The sequence below is a fragment of the Dermacentor andersoni genome, chromosome 11, assembly GCF_023375885.2.
Source record: "Dermacentor andersoni chromosome 11, qqDerAnde1_hic_scaffold, whole genome shotgun sequence".
Lineage (NCBI taxonomy): Eukaryota > Metazoa > Arthropoda > Arachnida > Ixodida > Ixodidae > Dermacentor > Dermacentor andersoni.
This window is the reverse complement of record NC_092824.1, coordinates 50,792,564-50,813,155: the sequence shown is the minus strand read 5'-3', so window position 1 is coordinate 50,813,155 and position 20,592 is coordinate 50,792,564. Positions and strand designations below refer to the sequence as shown.

The 20,592-nt window shown below is 47.6% G+C and overlaps 1 protein-coding gene across 1 annotated transcript in view; it reads right to left on the bottom strand.

Moving 5' to 3' along the window:
* Window positions 1-9,367: 9,367 nt before the first annotated feature.
* Window positions 9,368-20,592, bottom strand: part of LOC140213985 (polycystin-1-like) — a 37,035-nt gene continuing 25,810 nt past the window's right edge. Inside the window, exons 6-10 of the mRNA XM_072285191.1 lie at window positions 19,140-19,264; window positions 17,541-17,672; window positions 16,805-17,046; window positions 13,874-14,831; window positions 9,368-12,197 (exon numbers count right to left, since the gene is read on the bottom strand). Coding sequence (XP_072141292.1) covers window positions 10,014-12,197; window positions 13,874-14,831; window positions 16,805-17,046; window positions 17,541-17,672; window positions 19,140-19,264 — 3,641 coding nt within the window. The 3' untranslated portion in view covers window positions 9,368-10,013. The remainder of the gene's footprint in view (window positions 12,198-13,873; window positions 14,832-16,804; window positions 17,047-17,540; window positions 17,673-19,139; window positions 19,265-20,592) is intronic.

The following is a 20,592-nucleotide window of genomic DNA, read 5'->3' as shown; positions in this document are numbered from 1 at the left end:
GAAGATAACCGATGGTCATTAAGAGTTATGGAATGGATTCCAAGGGAAGGGAAGCGTAGCAGAGGGCGGCAGAAACTTAGGTGCGCGGATGAGATTAAGAAGTTTGCAGGGACAACATGGCCACAATTAGTACATGACCGGGGTAGTTGGAGAAGTATGGGAGAGGCCTTTGCCCTACAGTGGGCGTAACCAGGATGATGATGATGATGATGATGATGATGATGATGATTTGGTCATGGGTGGAGCGAAAGGTGGAGAGTGAGAAGGGCAGATCTTCATTCCGTCTTACCTGTTTTACGCTTCTGGCCTTTAGACATAACAGAGGAAGAAGGGGACGATAGCCAGAGGACACAAATATACATATATGTACAAAGCATTTTCTGTTAAGCATCACAGTGCCTCACATGACAATGTAACACACAATAATATAAGTGTGCACTTAAATTCTTATTACACATCAAGTTGAAAGTGCTGCGAGGTAAAAAAAAACCTGCGTGTATATATATATATATATATATATATATATATATATATATATATATATACATATATATATATATATATATACTCACAAGCCTGTCCCGCTTATTTATTCTGATGCAATAAGATTGGCTATCTAATCCGCGGTACTCGAAATAAAATGTTGGAGCTGCTTCTACTCATTACAATTTTTCGGACGAAATGGATTCGAAAAGGTAGCAGTTTTGCATGAGAGATCAAAAACCTTACGTGCGTGGTCAAGGCGACGTGATGCCAAATGAGGGTTCGTATACCTTATTATATAAACTTCTATTGCGGAGTATGGAGGCACACAGTACACACAGATGATCACAACAAAGAAAGGCAGTGATGGAGCAGGCGCTGGGAACCTGACCCACAACTGTATGAAAGCAACAAAATATTTACACGCACAACTAATCACGTGGGCGCTCACAACACCGAGAGCTCAACGTGAAGAAAACAAGGAATATAATGCACCCGGAATCATTGTTGCGAAATCAGAACTACCATATATATAACACCCTTCGTAGACGCGTGCTCAGACAAACGGACGTCAAAAAACAAGCTCGCAAAGCAACACCAGGCCTTATCCCGAACGTAACCTTGTTTGAACACAAAAATTGTGTTGCCGCAACAAATTCCCGACTTCCAACTCAGAGCGTCATCCGGCCCGTTATCAAGTGTGGTTTCTTCCTCAAAAGCCAAACGGTACACGCCTACTAACACCATTAGATTGTTGATGGCTTGACTAGGTGTTCGTATCACCGAGGTGTCGTTGATTGCCGATTGGGACCGTTGTTCGGCCGCCAATGCTACGTGATGATGTTACATCGATGGCCATAGCTGACGGATCGAGTGATGTCTTGCGCATCTGGGAGCAAGCGTTCCCAAAGGTGCTGCTATTCGGGGCATAGTCACGTTTCGTCGTATTGTCAAAACTCAGTAATGGCGGTGTTTTGAGTAAAATCAAGAGAGGCTGTAGCATCCCTCTGGACCAATCATAGCTGGCGAGACGGCAACAACAAAAACACAACGGAATTTGACAATATTCCTAAGAGTACACCAAGTCTACGAAAGGCTAAGCACGGAAATGTCCACTATACACGACCCATCGCAACCAGCGCGTGTGCTTCATTTCGTGAGACCCGCATGGAGCTCAGGTTAATCGGTTAGTGATCCGCCACAACTGCAGAAGAGCGCGGACAAGTTTCTCGAGTAGTGTTAAATTCGTTTGCTATGCCGCGCAGTCCGTGCTAGCTGATTTGTAAAGTCGAGGTTTTTAAATACCGTGTTTTTGACGCCAGATATACTGCTGTCTCTTCCTGCTGAGGCCAACCTCGGGCCCTTCGAAGAACCAAGTCACTTCAATCCTTACCGAATCCAGAACACAAGTGCTCCTTTTGCTTTACTTAGCAGTTTGCGATGCAAATCTTTCATTGGCATTCTACGGCTGAGCATGAGTTAGAAGGTTTGATGGCAGTGAAATGCACAAGCGCTTGTGCATATAGATTTAGGGGCAAGTTTCAGAGGAACCTTTCCCTGTGGGCCAACTCCAGCTTTGAGTATCCCTAAAACGTGACGACACATTTTGTTCGTTATCAGGATGGCGCGCGAGGGGTCTGTATAAGTACGGCGACGACAGGAACCGCTAACGTGAGTTCGAATACATACGTGCAAACATAGTCGCACATATATGTTTGCGTCCTGTAGAATGTCGCAACTGACAGTATACAAAGGTGCAGTAGTTGCGTTGCTAGCACAGCTGCCAATACGTTCACAGAGGTACCATGTGAACTGTTATAATAGAGCCGACAACACAGCTAGAACTACGACAAAAGCGAGACGACCCTTATGTAACTCCTGACGACCCAAGAGAAGACAAAACAGAACAATGTGCGACAGAGGTGTAAGGCATCATCAAAGGGAAATTTGGTTTTTCTTTGTTTGTTTTCCAGTAGCAGGAAAAGTTAAAATGAAGAAATTTTGCCGTCACCGACTCTGTCATATCGGGACCCAGGACGTAGGCTCAAGCGTCCGCACTGTCCCGCTAAGTTCGGTATATGGTTGGTGACCTTATACACTCAATGGGGGCGAAGGAAGAGCGTCGAGGATTGTTTGAAAATATACGGCGACTAGCCCCGCAATTCTAGCGCTCTGGTTCTCAGCTATTGGTCTGGACAAATGAATAAAAAACGCATAGCTGGAGTCCCGTTTGCCTCAGAAGTAATAAAACTTCCCCCCAAGAAAGCAATATAGAGTCCCAGGTAGCAGCACATCTTAAATTTTATAATGAAATTGATGATGAATCAAACGCGAATAATGATCTGGCTGAGAACAAGCAAGCGCTTAGAAACGAAGTTGGACATGTCATTCAGTCACCTGTCCGAAGAATCGGTTAGCGGTGGTATACAGTGGAAAGTCTTTGTAATGAAGTGCTTGGGGCCCCCGAAATCATTTGTTATGCAGGTCCCTTCGTTGTAAAGATCGCGCACCGAACAGCTCACAACAGAACCGGGACATAATTGTTCCTTCGTTGTACACGTCACTTCGTTGTAGAGGCATTTGTTGTACAGGCACTCGACGTATATCGCACGTTAAAGCAGCGTGCGTCAAGTCCAAGGAAACGCGGCCAACTATGGCAGAAAACGAGAAAACGCCATTGTCTAGTACAGGTTCAAAAATGCCCAAGAAAGTTCACGGCGGAAAGCTGCCGAGGTTCCTGGATTGGTACTCCCTCGCGCCAATCGATGGTCGTGGGTTCGGTTCCGAGTGGCGGCGGCAAATTGTCTTTTTTATTTCCCGTTTCCTTACTATTTTGTTGTTACAATTAAAGACGCTTAATTTCTCACGTGCTTTCCTTGGTTTTAGTAAGAAATGGCAGAGCTTTCTGGTCCTCCTTGCTAATCGTGCTCATAAACGAAATTAGAGCTCTTCCTTCATAGGACGTTTCAAGATGACGCAGCAGAGTAATTGAAGATGACTTGGAGAGGCCTTCGTTTTGCGTGGAACTCATCGACAGTCATTACAGGGATGATGATTAAAGATGCCTTGTTGCTTTTATATAAAACTAAAACTAAGTAAAGGTGACGCAACGCCGTGCGTACGTACTGATAAAAGACGTCAACAACCAATAAAAAAGACTAAAACTACGTTTCTAAAATGACAAAAGGTAATTAGAAGATAAGCATTCTTTTTCTACTTATACAGACTGTTCGGAGGACGTGATTTATTTCCTTTAAACTATTGATAGCATCCTATAATACCAAGAATATCTCGAAAGTCACAGCGCATGCTGTATAGTCGTTCTCAAACCATACGCTTGGCTCTTACATAGTATGTAACGCTGCAAAAAGTACTCTGCAGATAAACTCACTCGTAAGGCATTATGAACACGCCTGCATGTCTTAAGGTGTGCAAACATTCTCCGCGATGTAGTTCTGCAGTAAACTTTAATGCGCAATAGCTGCGGCTCCTCATTAAAAGTATAATCGGGCTTGTACGTCCTGTCACATGTCCAGCCGACGCATCGCGATCTCGCAATTATGTTGCAGTTTCTACACCTTTTTTTCACTTCGCCACGCGCCTAAACGCTACCGCCGTCACGCACATCGCAACGCACAGGCCATCCACGAAACGTTGCTGGCGCAAGTGGAAGCAGTGTAGCCTTCACTTATTACTCGCCACAGTAGCAAACTGGAATGGCCTTTCCTATCACAACGCAACCCTCACCAAATGATCTGCATTCATGAATTATGTATTATTTTGCAAATAACAATGTGACTGACGACTCCTTCAATTTTTCGTGCTTCCGCCCATCGTGTAATATAACCCGCAAGGTGATTTTAAGGAAACAAGGTGAAAGTCAAACTCTGTGGCGCCCTGTGTAAATACTTGCAGTCAGTTTGCTTTTCTCCTAACTCAGACCTGCATTTTATTGGAAAGAGTGCGGTCACATAAAGTGAACCAGCTCAGCCTTTTAGACAGTCGTGATGTCCAATAAAATGTGCAAGATGTTTAGGCCGCATTTCATTTATTATAAAGTTATGCGTAGCATGATTGGACAGTTGTTGTCATGGGCATCGTATCAAGTCAACGCAGTGGCGGAGGTGACTAAAGATGAATAAATGCCCTAATTCACAAAATAAATAAGGGCTTCTGAGTCAGAGGAGAAATGTTCTTTGTGTTCAAGTATTTTTTTGTATGCAGACTTTTGTGCCAGCGTATGAGTGACGTTTCTTTCTCGTTTTCATTTCAGAGCTTGGAGAACCATGCGTGCTCTTGCCATTGCTCGGTGTGCCCGAAATATACAGATGTGCGAAGGGTCTCATCTGCTATTCTGATACCAAAGTGTGCAGTCGACCTCAGTGGCACATGGCTACTAAAGATAATTACAGAAAACTTTAGACATTTCTTTCACGTTTAATAAATAAAGAAACCCTGTGATCACAAGAGCTGGGGCCACAACTCTGCAATTCCAACATTTACTTGGTGTCAAGAAAAAATGCTGCTGCAAATAATATCGTTCTTGCAAGCCTGCCTCTATGGCAATGTTGAGCTTTCAGATTATTGCCCCTGTCTACTTCACACAGGTGTACATTAAGGCGAAGTGGAGAAGGCGTTTAATAGCGCGCTAATCACTATTCATGCTCGGCGGTCAAGTGTTTTGTGAAGTTGGAGCTCAGTGACGTCTTGGTGCCATGATATAACAGCGCACCTTGTAGAAGTTTCAATGTAACCAGTGTCATTAAGAACATAAGCTTAATTTCGGCAAGTGTAATTCACTTCTTGTATATTCTTCGGGCACCGAATCTTTCAAAAGTTCGAGTGTTTGTTATTTCAAGCACCATTAAGAGAATACATTTTTTATAGATGTGCCTATATTTGCCTGCTTTTTTACATTCAGTTCAGCGTGAGGCCAACAGTCACCTGCCGTACAAATCAGGCGGCACGCAAAAAACCGTCAAGTGCCAACATTTTATTTTTTGCAACACGCATCCCGGTTTAACAGTAACCAGTACGTATACGCGCAACGTGCTTCCTTTTCATCTTTCTTGCTTTAAGGTGCTTGCTCTATCGCACACATGAGAAGTACCGACTTCACTGAGAAGCTGCAGACGCTAGCCTCGCTCCCAAGAACATTAGAGCTACGAAGCACCAAAGTAATCTCGCAGATACACAAGAATATGAAAGCAGGAAGTTTTTTTCTGCTTTCTTTTCCGACACCATGTGACCTTCCAGTTGACAGTTGGCGTTCGTGTTGTCCACTTGACTTTTCTTGTCTGCCCACCTACTTTTGTTCCTAATATGAAACCGCATCAACCAACCCAACTTTCCATAGTTCTAAAAAAAATATAAAGGCAGCGTAGGAACAAGAGCCAGTCAACTTGTCTATGCGTATACGCATGTTCTTTTTTTCATTCGGTCATTAACTCTTGTCTCGCCTATATGGTCATATAACCACAAAATGTTGTGCAGAAGCCGGGGATGAAGTTAGGCAACATTTTCGATGTTGTCAAAAACAAATAACTAAACGAAAGAATCTAACTTCGGAACTGTACAGCGAGGCAGATGCGTAACTAATGCATGCACGTGTTACAAGTGTGTTCAGTAATATGGGCTTTTATTATGGTAATGATAATTCGTCCTCGGTCAACTTATACCAGATCATTGGTTGCCAAGCATGGTAATTTTAGAACACATTTGAACTAAATAACTTTAATGTGCGCGCCCAGAAAAGAAAAATATACTTCACTTCGTCCGTTCGGCATACTTGACTGACCCGAATAGGCACCTTTCGTTCGTACCACAGATCGTGGGTGCCGAGTTCGTAGCCGTGCTCTCACTGGAAACAAAATCTTCCGAACATACACATGGCCAAGCTGATGGCGTCAAATGCTTGCTATATATGCTGCCAATCCAATCCCGACGCTTGTCTGCAACCTCAGCGGCGGAGTATACGGAGTCGCCGGGGCTGAAGATACGCTTCACGTTCGTTTCCGAAAGTTATTTTGGCAGCCCAATACAGCACAGTGGTGTAGCCTGTTGACCTTGAGTCATCTGATATCGCAGCAATCAAAGGCGAAACGCGTTAGAATCACACTTATTCGCCATGATACCGCTACCGCTCCAAACTGCCGCAGGGTGCGACGGCCATCCACACGTACCAGTGCGAGAAGGAAAGTGGCGCGGCGCGCTGCTTTGAGGCTATACTCCTCCTCGCCGCTAAAACAATCTATATTTCCTCATTTATTGCCTTGTTTTTACAGCGAAGCTGTATACGGCGAAGCTGTATAAGCTGTAGACGTATGCAGTGAAGCTGTATACGTGGCCCGATCCCGAAGGTAGTGTAATTCCGGGCCTACCCGCGGCGGTTGGAAGTCGGGAAGACAAGATTATCCCTCAAGAGAATCATAAAGTGGTTTCCCCAGAAATATTTGTTAGCGAAGTTTCAAGTTATTAGTTGCTTCTGCAGCCAAATGGACAAACAAACAAAAATGAATAAGACTTTGTTCAGCGATGGTGCCGTAAAGTTCCAGTCTCAATTTCGTTCATTTCATCCTGCTCACTGCTGCGTACATTTTTTTTCGGAGTTTGCGTGCGAGTGGACGTATTTGTGTTTTCTTTTTTTATTTTCTCTCCGTCATTGATCCCCTGTGGTTTATTAACTACGTCGTAGCATGCCAAAGCCTTTCACGCGGTTAACTTCTCCAGTTATCGCTGTCAGACTTCTCTAACCAGCCCGCACGTGTGTTCGTATACTGGTTGTGTGTACGGTTTTCTTGTGACACTCTTGGAATATGCGAAATGTGTGCACGATGCTATGTGGTACGAATGGCGTGACATGCCAGTGAGCGTTAGAGGGGCTACTGTCCTATAGGATAGCGGTCAGGCATGGACCAGCACCGATTTCTCTGAACAGATTGGCTCAGAAGACATAGAATTCAAAGTAATCGAAGTACCACAATACTGTGCTTTTGGTTATGTACTGCAGACGCCCGCTATCGAAGTACCACAATACTGTGCTTTTGGTCACGTACTGCAGACGGCCGCTATCGAAGTACTACAATACTGTGCTTTTGGTCACGTACTGCAGACGGCCGCTATCGAAGTACCACAATACTGCGCTTTTGGTTATGTACTGCAGACGCCCCCTATCGAAGTACCACAATACTGTGCTTTTGGTTATGTACTGCAGACGCCCGCTATCGAAGTACCACAATACTGTGCTTTTGGTTATGTACTGAAGACGGCCGCATTGAAAGGTACAACGTTGACGAGTTTCCGTTCCTGGGCGCGCGCCTGGAAACCTAAAACGATAAATTCATTTGCCACACGTTTTACATAGTTTTACATTTGCACAATCTTTTCCATAAACGCGTCGACAAAAATGCAGCATTTACGACTGCCCAGACGATTATCGTTCGCGGTCGCCTGTTCATTGTGTCGAACGTGACCCAATATGCGTTGTCTTTCTTCTTCACCATAGCACGTCGCACATTGGTTGCCTCCCGCGAAGTGAGGAAACAATGCTGTACCGCTTACGCTTGGGCGTTGCATTCACCGATGCGTGTACGTGTTTGAGCGGAATGGCTGATATCGCCTTGTGCAAGGACTGCGGTGTCGAGGAGACTGTAGAACACCTACTGTGCTACTGCCCGTCTTTTGAAAATAAAAGACATGACGTCTGCGCATCTCTAAATCGGTTAGATAGGAAGCCGCTCCCCTTGAACAAGATCTTGGGACCACGGCCTCGCATATCGCAGCTACAGAAGGCCACCAAAGCTACCGGATTTTTGAAAGCTACCGGATTGAGTGACCGGTTGTGATCCCGCATGAGTGGCCGTCAGTGATATACAGCGGAAAACTGTTACCACGTCGACGACATCCACAGTGGACTTTCGCTTCTTCTCCTATCTTTTCCTCCCCTCCTGCCTTCACGAGTGTAGGGTAGGCAACCAGGCTCAGTTCTGGTCAATCTCCTCTGCCCTTCATTTACAATTCTTTCTATCTCCCCCTGGTGGCCAAAACACGCGAAGGGCAGCCTATGAAGCGCCTATCAACTCTGTTATTTACAGCAGTCCAACGTCTGCACTATATTTGCGGCTGCTACATGGATGCAGACAGCTAAGGTGAAACAGCTGTTTATTCGCGGAACCTCACGACCCCGTACCTTTGGGGAAGAAACGACGGCAAGTGACCAGTTCAAAATGGCGTTGAAGGATCAGCGACCTTTCCTCTGCGCTCAAGCGGTCATCAGCGAGGTGTCAGAATTTTCGCTAGTTCCCATGCAAAACAATGGCGCAAGTGAAGGCAACACATGTTATATTCTGTCGTGCCTATTATATAGCATTTGTTTTTTTCTTTTCCCCAAGTTACACCTTTAACCAGCTTCGTCGCGCGAGGTCAGCAAGTGTATACTCACTTGCTGGTTTTTATCGTCATGCACTATCGCATGCTTCTGCTCTTCGACCTCCACGCCGAATTACGTTACGATCGAGCGCAGGCCTTTGTCAGCCTGTATAACATTTAGCTTCTGCTACTGCTCCTTTAAAACAAGTAGGACAAGTAAGCTGAAACTGGTGTGTCTTACCGGCTTCGCATCCAGACCGAAGACCGGAGATCGAACAAATGAAAAAATAGCTAGCGCTAAACACAAACACAGCTCCTGCTAAGTTGCTTACATGAGCAGGGTATTTTGACCCACAACACAGTGCCAGTGAGAACAAGTCCGCCATGCTTTTTGAACTGAAATACCACAATAAATCACGGCACCCTATGTGCATATATACCAACGACAAAAGAGATGAACCGTTCCACGGCTTTTGGAATCCGGCACAAATCCTGACGAATCGTGAGTGCTTGACTTTCTTTTTCGGGAGATATGGTTTTCCACATGTTTGTCGGTCACAATGTTACAGCCCCCGCAGCGTATAGGGCTAATCAGAATTAAAGATACGGTTTCTTTGAATCATTATCTAATCTCGTGAGAAATCAGAAAGCGTGTGTTCGATGCACACACACACAACGTCCATTGCTCTAACGCGATGTCACCCTCGCAATGAATCGTCGTTTACTCGAATACAAAAGTCTCGGGGTTTCCTTCTGGCACTTCGGCTCCTCCTTCGGAACCATTTAAATATATACTTGATTACTGCCGGCCAAGAGAAAGAAATCAATAATGTTTATTATGCAGCCGGCTGTCTCTAATGCGGTGTAGCGCACTAGTTGTGCGACTGTTCCGAGTCCAAGTGAATATTTTGCGTGTCCACAAATTCAGCTTGGTCACGGCTACTTCGACAACACCGCAGCAGATTCAAATTTTCGAACGTTCGTAGAGAGTATGTTTAAGCGAAGGCACCCCATGCTGCTCTACGAAGGGCTTGCTAAGAGCACACGGATAGACGAATCGATGGGAAGTACGATCCGTAGTTCCACACGCGTCACATGATTCGCAACAAGCGGGTATTCTGAAATTGTGTGTCCAAGTCACTCCTAAAAATCTATTGTCGCGGCTACTCGATAAAGCGCACCGGTATATTCTCCATCTCTACAGGCGCCTTCAGCACGCAAGCCATGACTGCCGAAAGGCACAGAATCTTGAGCGGGCTCAGCACAAATTCGCCCAGTAGCACGTTGATGAAGTTGCAGCGCACCCACGACAGACTGCGACGGTAACCGTACGTCAGGCCATAGAGTATGACGAGCACAGAGGCGACCAGGGAAGCGGACAAACAGAGGAGCCAGGCGAACACGGAGACCCAGGTTGGGAACAGCGGCAGCTGCACGTTGCTCGTCAGACGCTCCCTGGGCACTTTTCCCGTTTTGGCTGAATCGGTAGACGTGTCCGTGTCGCGAACCCAGTCTTCGACCACGTCATCGACGTACACCTTGGGCACTGTAGGCTTTCGCCGAAATGCCGGTGGCCGGGACTTCTCGAAGAGAAAGACGACCAGGAATGCGAATGGCGTGACGAGAAGCGTTGACTGTAGGGCAACGACGAGTTCGCGCCGCGTTGGCAACTGGAGTAGCGTGTCGAAGAAAAGCCAGTTGAAGGATTCCTCTTCGTCGGCGTCCAGGCCGTAGAACATGAGGCTCACCATCATGCCCGTGGTGACGAGCAGCAGGGCCACCGAGGCACGCTGCTTGCGAGTGAAGTCGCTGGTCGGCAGGCGGCTGAAGATGCTGAAGATGAGGTGCTCCTCGCGAAAGTAGCGGATGATTCTGGCGCTGAAGATTCGCCACGGGTTGCGAAGAAGCGACTCGTCGGCAACGTGGAAGGTAAACGTCGACGCTCCTTTGTGCGCGTCCGGGGTCAGCACGTCGTCGACGACGAAAACCGCCCGTGAGGTAGTTTGAAGGTCCCTCACGACAACTGTGCTCAAGTGCCAGGCGCTCTCGTTGCCCTTCAGCTCCAGGGTCAAAGAAATGGCCTCAACATCTCCGAGACTTGACGGATGGCTTAGAAAGTACCAGTCTCGGCCACCGGCCTGAAGCGCCAGTGGGTTTCGCGCGCCGTCGCGAAGCACCACTTCTCGGGATTCGTCGTCAGATCCGTGAACAACGAGAAGCACTCGACTCGTGGTCCCAGAGCCCTTGAGGAACCACGTGTAGACAGATACGAGATAGCCGAACGCATCGTCCTGCTCGTTCTCTGCGAGGTACTCTATGCCCGCGGCGCCTTCGTCTCTCGCGTCTTGCTTCGCGGCCCACAGCATGACCAGCACATAGACGAGCCACACAGCTGAAATAATTATGGTCATCACGAGGTTGCTCGACATGGTTAACAGAAGGAAGCCCAAGTCGGTGAAGTTGATCGGGTGCGGGGCGATGAACAGTCCACCCGCAAAAATGGAGTTGTGCTCGCAAGCGCAGTGAACAAACTGTTCGTCAGAATCTGCGAGAACGCGGCATCCTGAACTGGAGTACGCTTGTTCCGTGTTGTTCCAGAAAAGACAGCTGTAGAAGCGAGACCTCATCGTGTAAGTTGCGCTGCCGTTCTCGTCGCCTCTCCTGCGATACGGGTCAAGTAGCCTGGCTTTCGAACAGTTAGTAAGCGGTAGAACAGCCACGGTGACCACGGCAGGCTTCTGGACAAATTCGATTCTGTTCTCGTGAGGCACGTTGCTTGTGAGGTGAAACCTGTTTTGCTCGAGGAAGTCCAACCTGGACGGAGGTCGACCAGAGACAACGGCGGTTATAAATCTTTTTTGCGTTTCCAAGGTGAACACGTCGATCTTCAAGAACACGCCTGCTTCGGTTACGTTAATCACGTGCATGGAAACGTTTGAGAACGATGTTTCGTAGGTGCCCGCGTGTGCGTCCCAGTCGAGTGGTGTTGGCCTTTTCAGGTAGCTCTCCGTAGGCATACTGACGCTGAACGGAACTTCTGCGGGGCCTCGTGCCGCCTCCACGCCCACAGCCTGGGTGTTTGTCAGCTTTGCCGTCTCGTGGCATCGAAATGGATTAGACGGAAACACTATGGCCGTCTGTGTGTCGACGCTGCCTTCGATACGAACCCTGCTGCCACCGGATGTGCCGAGGAAGCCTCGCCTTTGCGACTCTCGGATCCACACTTCGTAGTCCCCGGCGTTGATGTTCGCGTCGTTCTGCTCGGTGTCCACGACACGTGACACACCAGCGGCTACTCGGGCCACGTTGTGAACCAGTTTCTCCACAGTTCTGCAATCCGAATCGGCCTGAAAAAGAAAGAACAAACAACCGCTATGAGTTGCGCACAAGACTGTTTCCGTTCTTGTGAAAAGCATTTCTATCTAATGGTTGCCTTTTACATCACCAGCATTGCTAATGGAATTTTTTGGCCAGTAGGTAGAAAAAATTGCGTACACGTCGCGTACCGATGCGCATGCTGAGTTTCTCGATGTTTTACTTCTTGGGTTTTTCCTTTACAGCGATTTCTGAATTTTATTTAAAACCCACACATAAGCCTAAACCTCCATGCTGTGGGATACACAACGCTGTACGAACCGTTCTTAAAGGCTATGTATGTAATCACTCCTTAGAAAAGTTGTCGCTGTGACGTTTCAATCGACAGCAAGTTCCGAGTTTATCACAGCCATTTCGAACGTCGTAGGAAAAGCCCCGTCGCGGTTGCACAGTGGCTATGGTGTTGGGCTACTGAGCACGAGGCCGTGGGATCGAGTCCCGGCCACGGCGGCCGCATTTCGATGGAGGCGAAATGCGAAAACACCCCGTGGTACTTAGATTTAGGTGCACGTTAGAGAACCCCAGTAAAACACTTGCGTGGGCTAGTTGGTTCATGCTTGAAGTAGTAAAAGCAAGGCGTAGAAGACCAGGACTGAAAAAGAAGAACGCAAACGACAGGACCGGCACCGGTCCTGTCGTTTGTGTTCTTCTTGAGTCCTGGTCTTCTGCGCCTTCCCTTTACTACTTCAAGAACCCCAGGTGGTCGAAATTTCCGGAGCCCTCCACTACGGCGTGCCTCATAATCAAAACAGTGGTTTTGGCACGTAAAACCCCATAATTTAATTAAAGGCGGCCCGCCTAATCCTATGGCAATGGGCAAGAAATCAGTTGGAATCAGCGTTAGTTTACTTTCGCCACGCATTCACAAGGAATGGTACAGTCCTACGTCATGGTGGCATGTTATATCACGTATATGAACGCGCCCTTTAAAGACCATTTTATCTGAAGGCTCGTGAAAAGCGTAGCGGGGGTGGAAATGTCTGGGTGTTGTGCGCCTATGATGCAGTTGCCAAGGGCTTGTCAGCGCATCTGCGACCTTGCATACTGCGAGGCGCGGGACGGCATCAAAAAGGACGACGCGCTTAAAGTGGCGAAGAGAAAGGCGGGTCAACAGCGGGTGACTTCCAAGAAAGACAAGGTCTTTTCGGCGCACTAGTGTACCATGTGGTTTGCTGCTTAAAACTGCGCTACTTTCCGGACGGGCCCACACTTTGATACTGCACCATCTTCGGGGTCATTCGATATAGTAGATCTTGTAGTTAAGGTTGTATGCGCGCACTTGGTATTAACGAGCGCATCTGTGCGTCATTCCTTACTTATACCGCCCATTACGCCGCTGCGCTTGTAATGGCAGTAATGAACCGTATATAAGTCTTTCTGTAGGCATATTTTCCCATGTTTGGTTGAGTTCAGGAAATAAAAAGGTGTAGTTTCACTACAGACTTTGTTCTGAGTACTAAATCATAACGAATCATAATTTACCTCCTGGGAAAGGGAAGCCAGAAGGCGCTGAATGGTTGTGGGGTCACGTCTTCAAAGACGGCAAGCAAGAGAGCGCTTAAGTAATTCCTTAAAAAAGCGTTAGAGTGCCTTCGGATTGACCATTGATATATAAAGGCTGCCGTCTAAGGCAAACCACACCACTTACGTGGAAATCACTCGGCACTTCTACTGGTAGTTCCTGAGGGGTAGGGGCCTTGAGGTCCAGCAGTGCGGTCAGTCCCTCAATAAGTTCTCCCCCAATAGTGGCAGTTAGGTCCGCGATCCTCCAGTTACTCTCCACTGAAGTCAGCTCGGAGAAGGCGCTGGCATAGTCATCCATGAGCCCAATCACCGCATCTGTGAAGTTTTCTGTCGTGACGGAGTTGTTGTCTGGGACGAGCACCTGAAGGACGCTGATCGCATTGTGCAGTTCGCTCTCAGTGGTCACGGTGCTGTTCTTCAGATAGCCGATGTAGTCGTCCAAGACGTCAGCGTCGCGGCTCAAATTTTTGGCCCCACGGGTGCCACCGAAACGGTCGCATCGTTTGTAAAACTCTGAGTTGAACAACATGGCAGAACTCTTGATGTACGACAGTATGGCGTCGGAAGTGTTCTGCTGGCTTTGCCTGGCGTAGTCGTCGACGGTCTCCAGCGAGAGGTCGCTGCAAGAGCCCATTTCGATGGTCACTGCTATCAGGTCGTAGACGTACTGCCCGACGTTGTCGTTGACGAACACGACCACAGAGCAGTCGGTGGTGGCCGCCGTCGAGTTCCCAGCCGGCAGGACGCCCGCAAAGGTGCCATCGTCGAGGCTAGACTTTATGTGCGTGCACGAATGCCACGGCTTTGGGCGTCCGCCCTCCAAGTCCTTGAGCCTGTCTGGCGCGTGACTGCAGAAGTAGAAGCCGTAGCTGAGAGAGCCTTTCTCGGGATCTGCGAAGCCTGTGCAACTGACGTGGAAGATGGTCTTCACGGCTACGCCTTTCTTCGGAGTCACCTGGCATTGGCCTTTCGTCGGTGGGAAGTCCCTCTGCTCTCTCAAACCCTGGCGCTCGAAAAGCTCGTGCGTCAGAAAGAAATGGACGTCGGCGAAAAGCCTCTGCTTCTGAGCGCTCGCATTGATCCTGCAGTGACACGTTAAAGTTAATTCAAATATTGACCGACATAGCTTGCAAAATATGGGCTGACTTCCGCACTTGACCTCCAAGTTTCGTTTTTGTTTCACACACTGACACCGCGTAACTTCGGCCATTACCGCCGCACTGTTATCCTATGCATGCGCGCTCAGTTGGAAGGGTGCCAGATCGTTCTTGTTGCGTTTGTTTGCTTGGAAATGAGCTGAGCAACTGTTGTGCTTGTTCTTGTACTTATTCTGAGCATTTTCCAATTGTTTGTGCATTCGTGTGCATTACCTATTGATACTGACTGTTCAATCACTTGTTACTGTGCCAGGTTTTTCTGTGAAGATGTCAAGCAATTTTAAAAATCGCCTGCAGTAGATAGCACAATTCAAGTGCTTGAGCTGGTACACTCGAATCGAAGTATGTAATCAACTAATCAACAAAACTTTCGAATAACGTTTTTAACTTATTACCTTACGGAACACATTGAAATTTACAAATTGTAGTCGGTGAGACGGTAAGGCATGTTTACTTGAAGAGAAATCTGGGGTTGACACCATTTTGTCTTTTCGGATGTAGGTGTTCTAGCATATGACAACCTGTAAAACAATTGAAATTGTCACATGTTCTAACAGGGCCATGTACCGGATCCCTCACCGAGGTTATATTGCTGGAGCTGATTCTTGCCTTATACCAGAATCCCTATGCTACTTCCTGACAAAACACGGATCATCTATTCGTAACAACCTGTATCACTCGCGCGAGTATGCTGCAACCAGAGCACACATCTACACCGCAGACAACAGCACGTGTATTTCCAATATTCGATACGAGCGATATTTCCATAAATGCAAAATAACTGCGAGCGTGGCAGCGGGCTTGAGAGGCGGAAACAGCTTAACTAGAATATTTTGTACAATACAATATGCCGGTCTTACGCTGCCACTTCGCGCCGGGATCAAAAGTTCTTCGGTTCAATACATTGCTCATGTTGGAAAGACCAGCAAGTACACAATTAAAGAGGAGCCGCGGCTGTGTATTGTGTGTTGCGCATGGTGTAATGAGTTTTGTGGCGTTGTGTGACCGTTCTCTGTATAGGTATAGAGCCGATTCGCAAGCGTTAACAAATCCAAGGTGAGAAAACTGGACGGAACTGTTAAGGCATATTGAAAGCGCTAGCAACATTAAGTGTTGGACGTGTATTTGGACGTGTGCTACACTCGCAGACATCTTCATCTCATCTATTTATTTAGCTTATAGCCCCCAGGGCAGATGAGCTACAGGAATTGCGTGTCATACAGGTGTTCTGGCAATGTTCGACAGCGCTTTCGGTCTATCGGAACAGCGCATCTTTCGCGCGATTAGCGTATCTTCCACGCGTGGTTGTTTCAAATTTGCCATGAAAAACGAAAGGGAAAAGCACAAGGGTAAGTTTCAGCTAACGCTCAGTGATTTCTTTCGCCTTATTTTGTCGTCATAAAGGAGTTGTTTGTCTTGTCTTACTCTTCTCCAGGGTAAGCTGACCCGGATGAGAATGTGGGACTTACTTGCGCGTGCTTTGCCTCCACACGCACGCTTTCATTTATTCATTGCCGCGCAAAGTTGTCCGTGAGTATAACGAAAGCCCGGCAGAGCTGCGCACCCAGATTCACGATTTCGACAACGTCACGACACTTTGGGGACGACACAACGCGTGCACGTGAACCGCAGAAAGTACCGGCCAGATGTCTGTGTCGCGCAGGGCTCAAAGCAGAAAAATAAAATAAAAAATAAACGACGTACAGCGCGAAGGACAAAAACTGAGAGAGACGAACAAACAGCGCAGTGTTTGTCGTCTCTCTCAGTCCTTGTCCTTGGAGCTGCACGTCGTTTTTTACCATGAATTACCAACTAGCCCAAACAACCACCCTTGTTCAAAGGAAGGCCAGAAAAAAAACTCTCATCGGCAACATTAATTCCCTGTCAAGTGGACTCACCTGTACAGTCCGGACCTGGCGACGTGCCCGGCCGGCAGCAGCAGCACGGCGCCGCGCTGCTCGGCGAAGCAACCGGGTGGCACGTGGTGCGCGCCTGCGTCCGGAGCCACGGTTCCGTTTATTTGCCACGTGACCAGGGGGTAGCGGGTGCCCCACACCTTCGTGCGCTGTGGCCGGGCCTCCACCACCAGGTCCTCGCTACTCAGAACGCCGAACTCGCAGCAAGGGCAGGACAGCGCCATCTATAGAGCCCGTTGTAAAGAGGCAAATGAATTCGACTCGCAGTACTTTTTTTTTTTTTCAAGTGAAGCTTCTCTTTGCTAACCTCGCCGGGTTTCCGTGACCGCGGGTGCTGCCACGTGGCTGTTCCCTAGCCAAATACGCGTTCGCACCGTAAGGCACGCGCCTTTCACGTGACGCATTGAACTATTTTGCACAACTCGGAGCGTGAGGCTATAGTGCAGTTATGTCTTGCAGAAGATTCAGTGCGGTTGCTGAGTAACGGTTGAGCCCTCGTGTCTCTTGCCATATGGCTTTGAAATTAAACTAATGGCGACATTTCTGTTTTTTCCCTATTTCATGCGATCGTGGTGTTACCGTGATAGCCCAGTTGTTGGCTCGCAACTACTTATATGGCCGTTAAAAAAACTGGCTGCCCCCGAACAGCGTCGCCACAGCCAGGCGATGTGAGAGGGTCAAGCACCGCCAGCGCAAAGCACTGAGGGTGTGTCCGCACCTGGTCGTCCTGATCTCCGGGAACGCGGACGCTGATGTTGGCGCTGTCGCTGTCGCTATCGCTTCTCACGAGAAGCACGAAGTTGAGTTCTTTAGTCGAGCCGTACTGCAGGTCGTCCGTGATCTCGATAACCTGCGGAGATACACAAAACTTGCTTATACTTGTTTATTCCACGAACATGTGGCTCCGAATTTATAGCAGGTGCACTGTAGCCCTTGTACTCGCCTGGAGTCACAAAGCAAGCGCACTCCACAATGCCTACTTTGTTGCTGAAGGCACAATAATGGGCAGCTACAAGCATCCAGCAAAAAAAGCCCGTTCAAAAAACCGAGTTTGCTATATCGACCAAAAAGGTACGACTACTTCCTCTTTTGAGCCTTCGTTCGTGATGTAAACATTCTTGCATCTATAAAACACGTTTTGGTTTGTTTGTTTGTTTGTTTGTTTGTTTGTTTCCTTGCTTGTCTGTTTGTTTTTTCGGTGCCTAGCACATCGTGGCCATTATATAACCGCCTACACAGTTTCTCTCTGTCAAAAAAAACAAAAGACGACATGTCAATGCTGTAGCTGGATTGCCCAATCATCAGCCAATGGTCGAAAGGCAGAAGAAGCGGGCGCTGTTATACCAGCAGTGCAAACGACAGTTTACTTCGGCCGCCTTGTACCATTTGGTATATTTACTAACGCTCACATCTACAGGTTCGAGAATGACGTATGCGTGCTGCCATTTATAACGCTGTTCACATGTTACTGCTCTCATATGGCAAAAGGATTGCCCCCAATCTGTTACCGAGTACTTCAAGTCTCAAAAGAAGCAAGAATTTACTTTGTTTACATTCTACGTTCCGGTGTTCTCACCAATAGCGTTAAAGCACAAAATACGCGAAAAGCGCTGTACGGTGCTGTACTGAATCAATTTCGTTGTTATCGCTGCTCATACGGGCCACAAATTTCTAGAGAAGGGGATATTTCTTTTTCGCTACAGAAATAGCACATGATCTACAAACACTCGGAAAAGATCCTTTTCTTGTCCGTGTGCTTAGCAATGCACTGTGCATATTTACTGTAAACGCGTGCCCATTCCGGTAGTAATATAAAGCAGTTACAATTACGAATGACCGTATGACGCGCATCCTGCACACTCGATGTGAACATCTTGCGGCCTTATGAGCATCGTCTCAGTTAAAGGAACGCTAAAGAAAGGAATTCGGACCAGGTGGATGATTCCTAGTTTTGTCTTGGGAGTCGTCATCGTTTCCTGTATAATTCAATATAAAATTACCGCCGATGGTTCCACTGCTGTTCCTCAATTTTAACAACCCGCGCCAAAATGGACGAGTTGACGCAACCTCCACGTGACCTCCTAGTATACGGCTCCATTTGAAGCAGCCAGGAGTGTTGTGCCACGTGGGAGGCGCTAGACTGCACAACAAGTGGCGCCACTCCGATGTTAGCTTTTCTTAATTTTGTTGCTGTCTTCTAATTACGAAAGACGAATTCGCTGTTACAGAACAAAATACGAGTTTTAAATCTAACTTGGCTTAACATTTGCCTAGACTGTATAAAGAGCGTCAGCGCCCACTTTCGGACAGCAGCTACCTGCTGGTCCAACCGCTTCTTGACGAATGCTTGGTACAAGGATTCGTTCTTGTCGCATTGGTCGCAGCTCCAACTAAAAGCCAGTGCTTGACCGGGCTTCTCGAGGTGTCGAGAACCGCTGCCGTCTGGAAGGAAGAAAGCGGAACCGATGAATTCGTGGCTTCCAAGAAAGCAGCAAATTGCAGTGCAGCACAGAAATGTTGGCAAACAATGAGCACATGCACTTGACCACTGTTGTTCAGGCACGAGTCGAGGTACTCTCGTTCCCGCGTGGCTTTTACACACGTATACTCCCTTGCTCTCGTGCGGGTTTGAGGGCATGTCGAGCTGCGCCATATGGCAGGTCTTTTTTATTTCTCACGTACCTTATGTCGATGAAACTTAAAACAAAGTAAATTCGAGTCCATTGTACGCCTCCTTCCTACTCTCTACAAAATTTGCAAATGAAGGCTTCTTAATAGTCATATTGTTTTCTTGTTGTTAAATCGCAAAAATAAAGTAGTAGAACAAAATACCTGAACTTAACGTATCATGTATTTATATATATATGTATATATATCGTGTAATATCATACCGCATGTAGGGCATCTCTTTGTGTGTCTGTGCACGCGTGTGTGGGGGGGGGGGGAAGGGGGTGTATGTGGTAATCTCCAATTACCCTTGACTTGCGCCAGCTGATTCCAACTTGCGCCTGCAAATTTCCTAACGCTGCCTAAATATTGGCAGAAATAAATAAAACCTGCGAAATTCCCATTTGGGGGCACGTAACCGTATGTTAAATGCAAGCGCACCGAAAAACTACGAATTCCTTTAAGAAAACGTATTCTAAAAGACACCTTCTGAAGTTTTCCAAAAGTAAGCTGCGAGAACGAAGAACCATAGCTGTAATACAAGCATCCTCCTGGATGATGACGAAACAACTTTTTCTTCAACACGGCAAATGTCAGAGGAGTTTATCTCCCCTCCTTAAGTGACGCCTGGGAGCCTTTGGGTCCTAGCTGCACCTTCAGCTTGCCTGATTACTTGTAGTTGGGTCTCTCTGAGCTGAGCTGAGAACCGCGGTCTCCCACTGCTCCACGTTCGTGTATTTGTCTTTTGGCCCCTGCACTATGCTGGCGCAAGTCCACGTCATGTGACTGAGGTCCGCCCGCTCATTACACTCTTTACATCTATCTGAATAGAGTTATGGATAACAACGATTATAAGCGATCGGGTTTGGAAAGGTGTTTGTTTGTAGTAGGCGCCATGTAGTCGCCTGCTGTTTAGTTAATGCGGAGTCTGTATGTGAGGGGGGGGGGGTTAATACTGCCTTCCACAGTGCTTGGTGATTTCATTATCTTTGACCATGCGGTCTCTCTCCGCACTCGGGCCCAGCGTTGCTCCTGCCCCTACTCGGCTCGCTAACTCTCGAGCTAGGGTTAGGGTGTATGCAGTTTCGTTGCCCGGGAGCGAG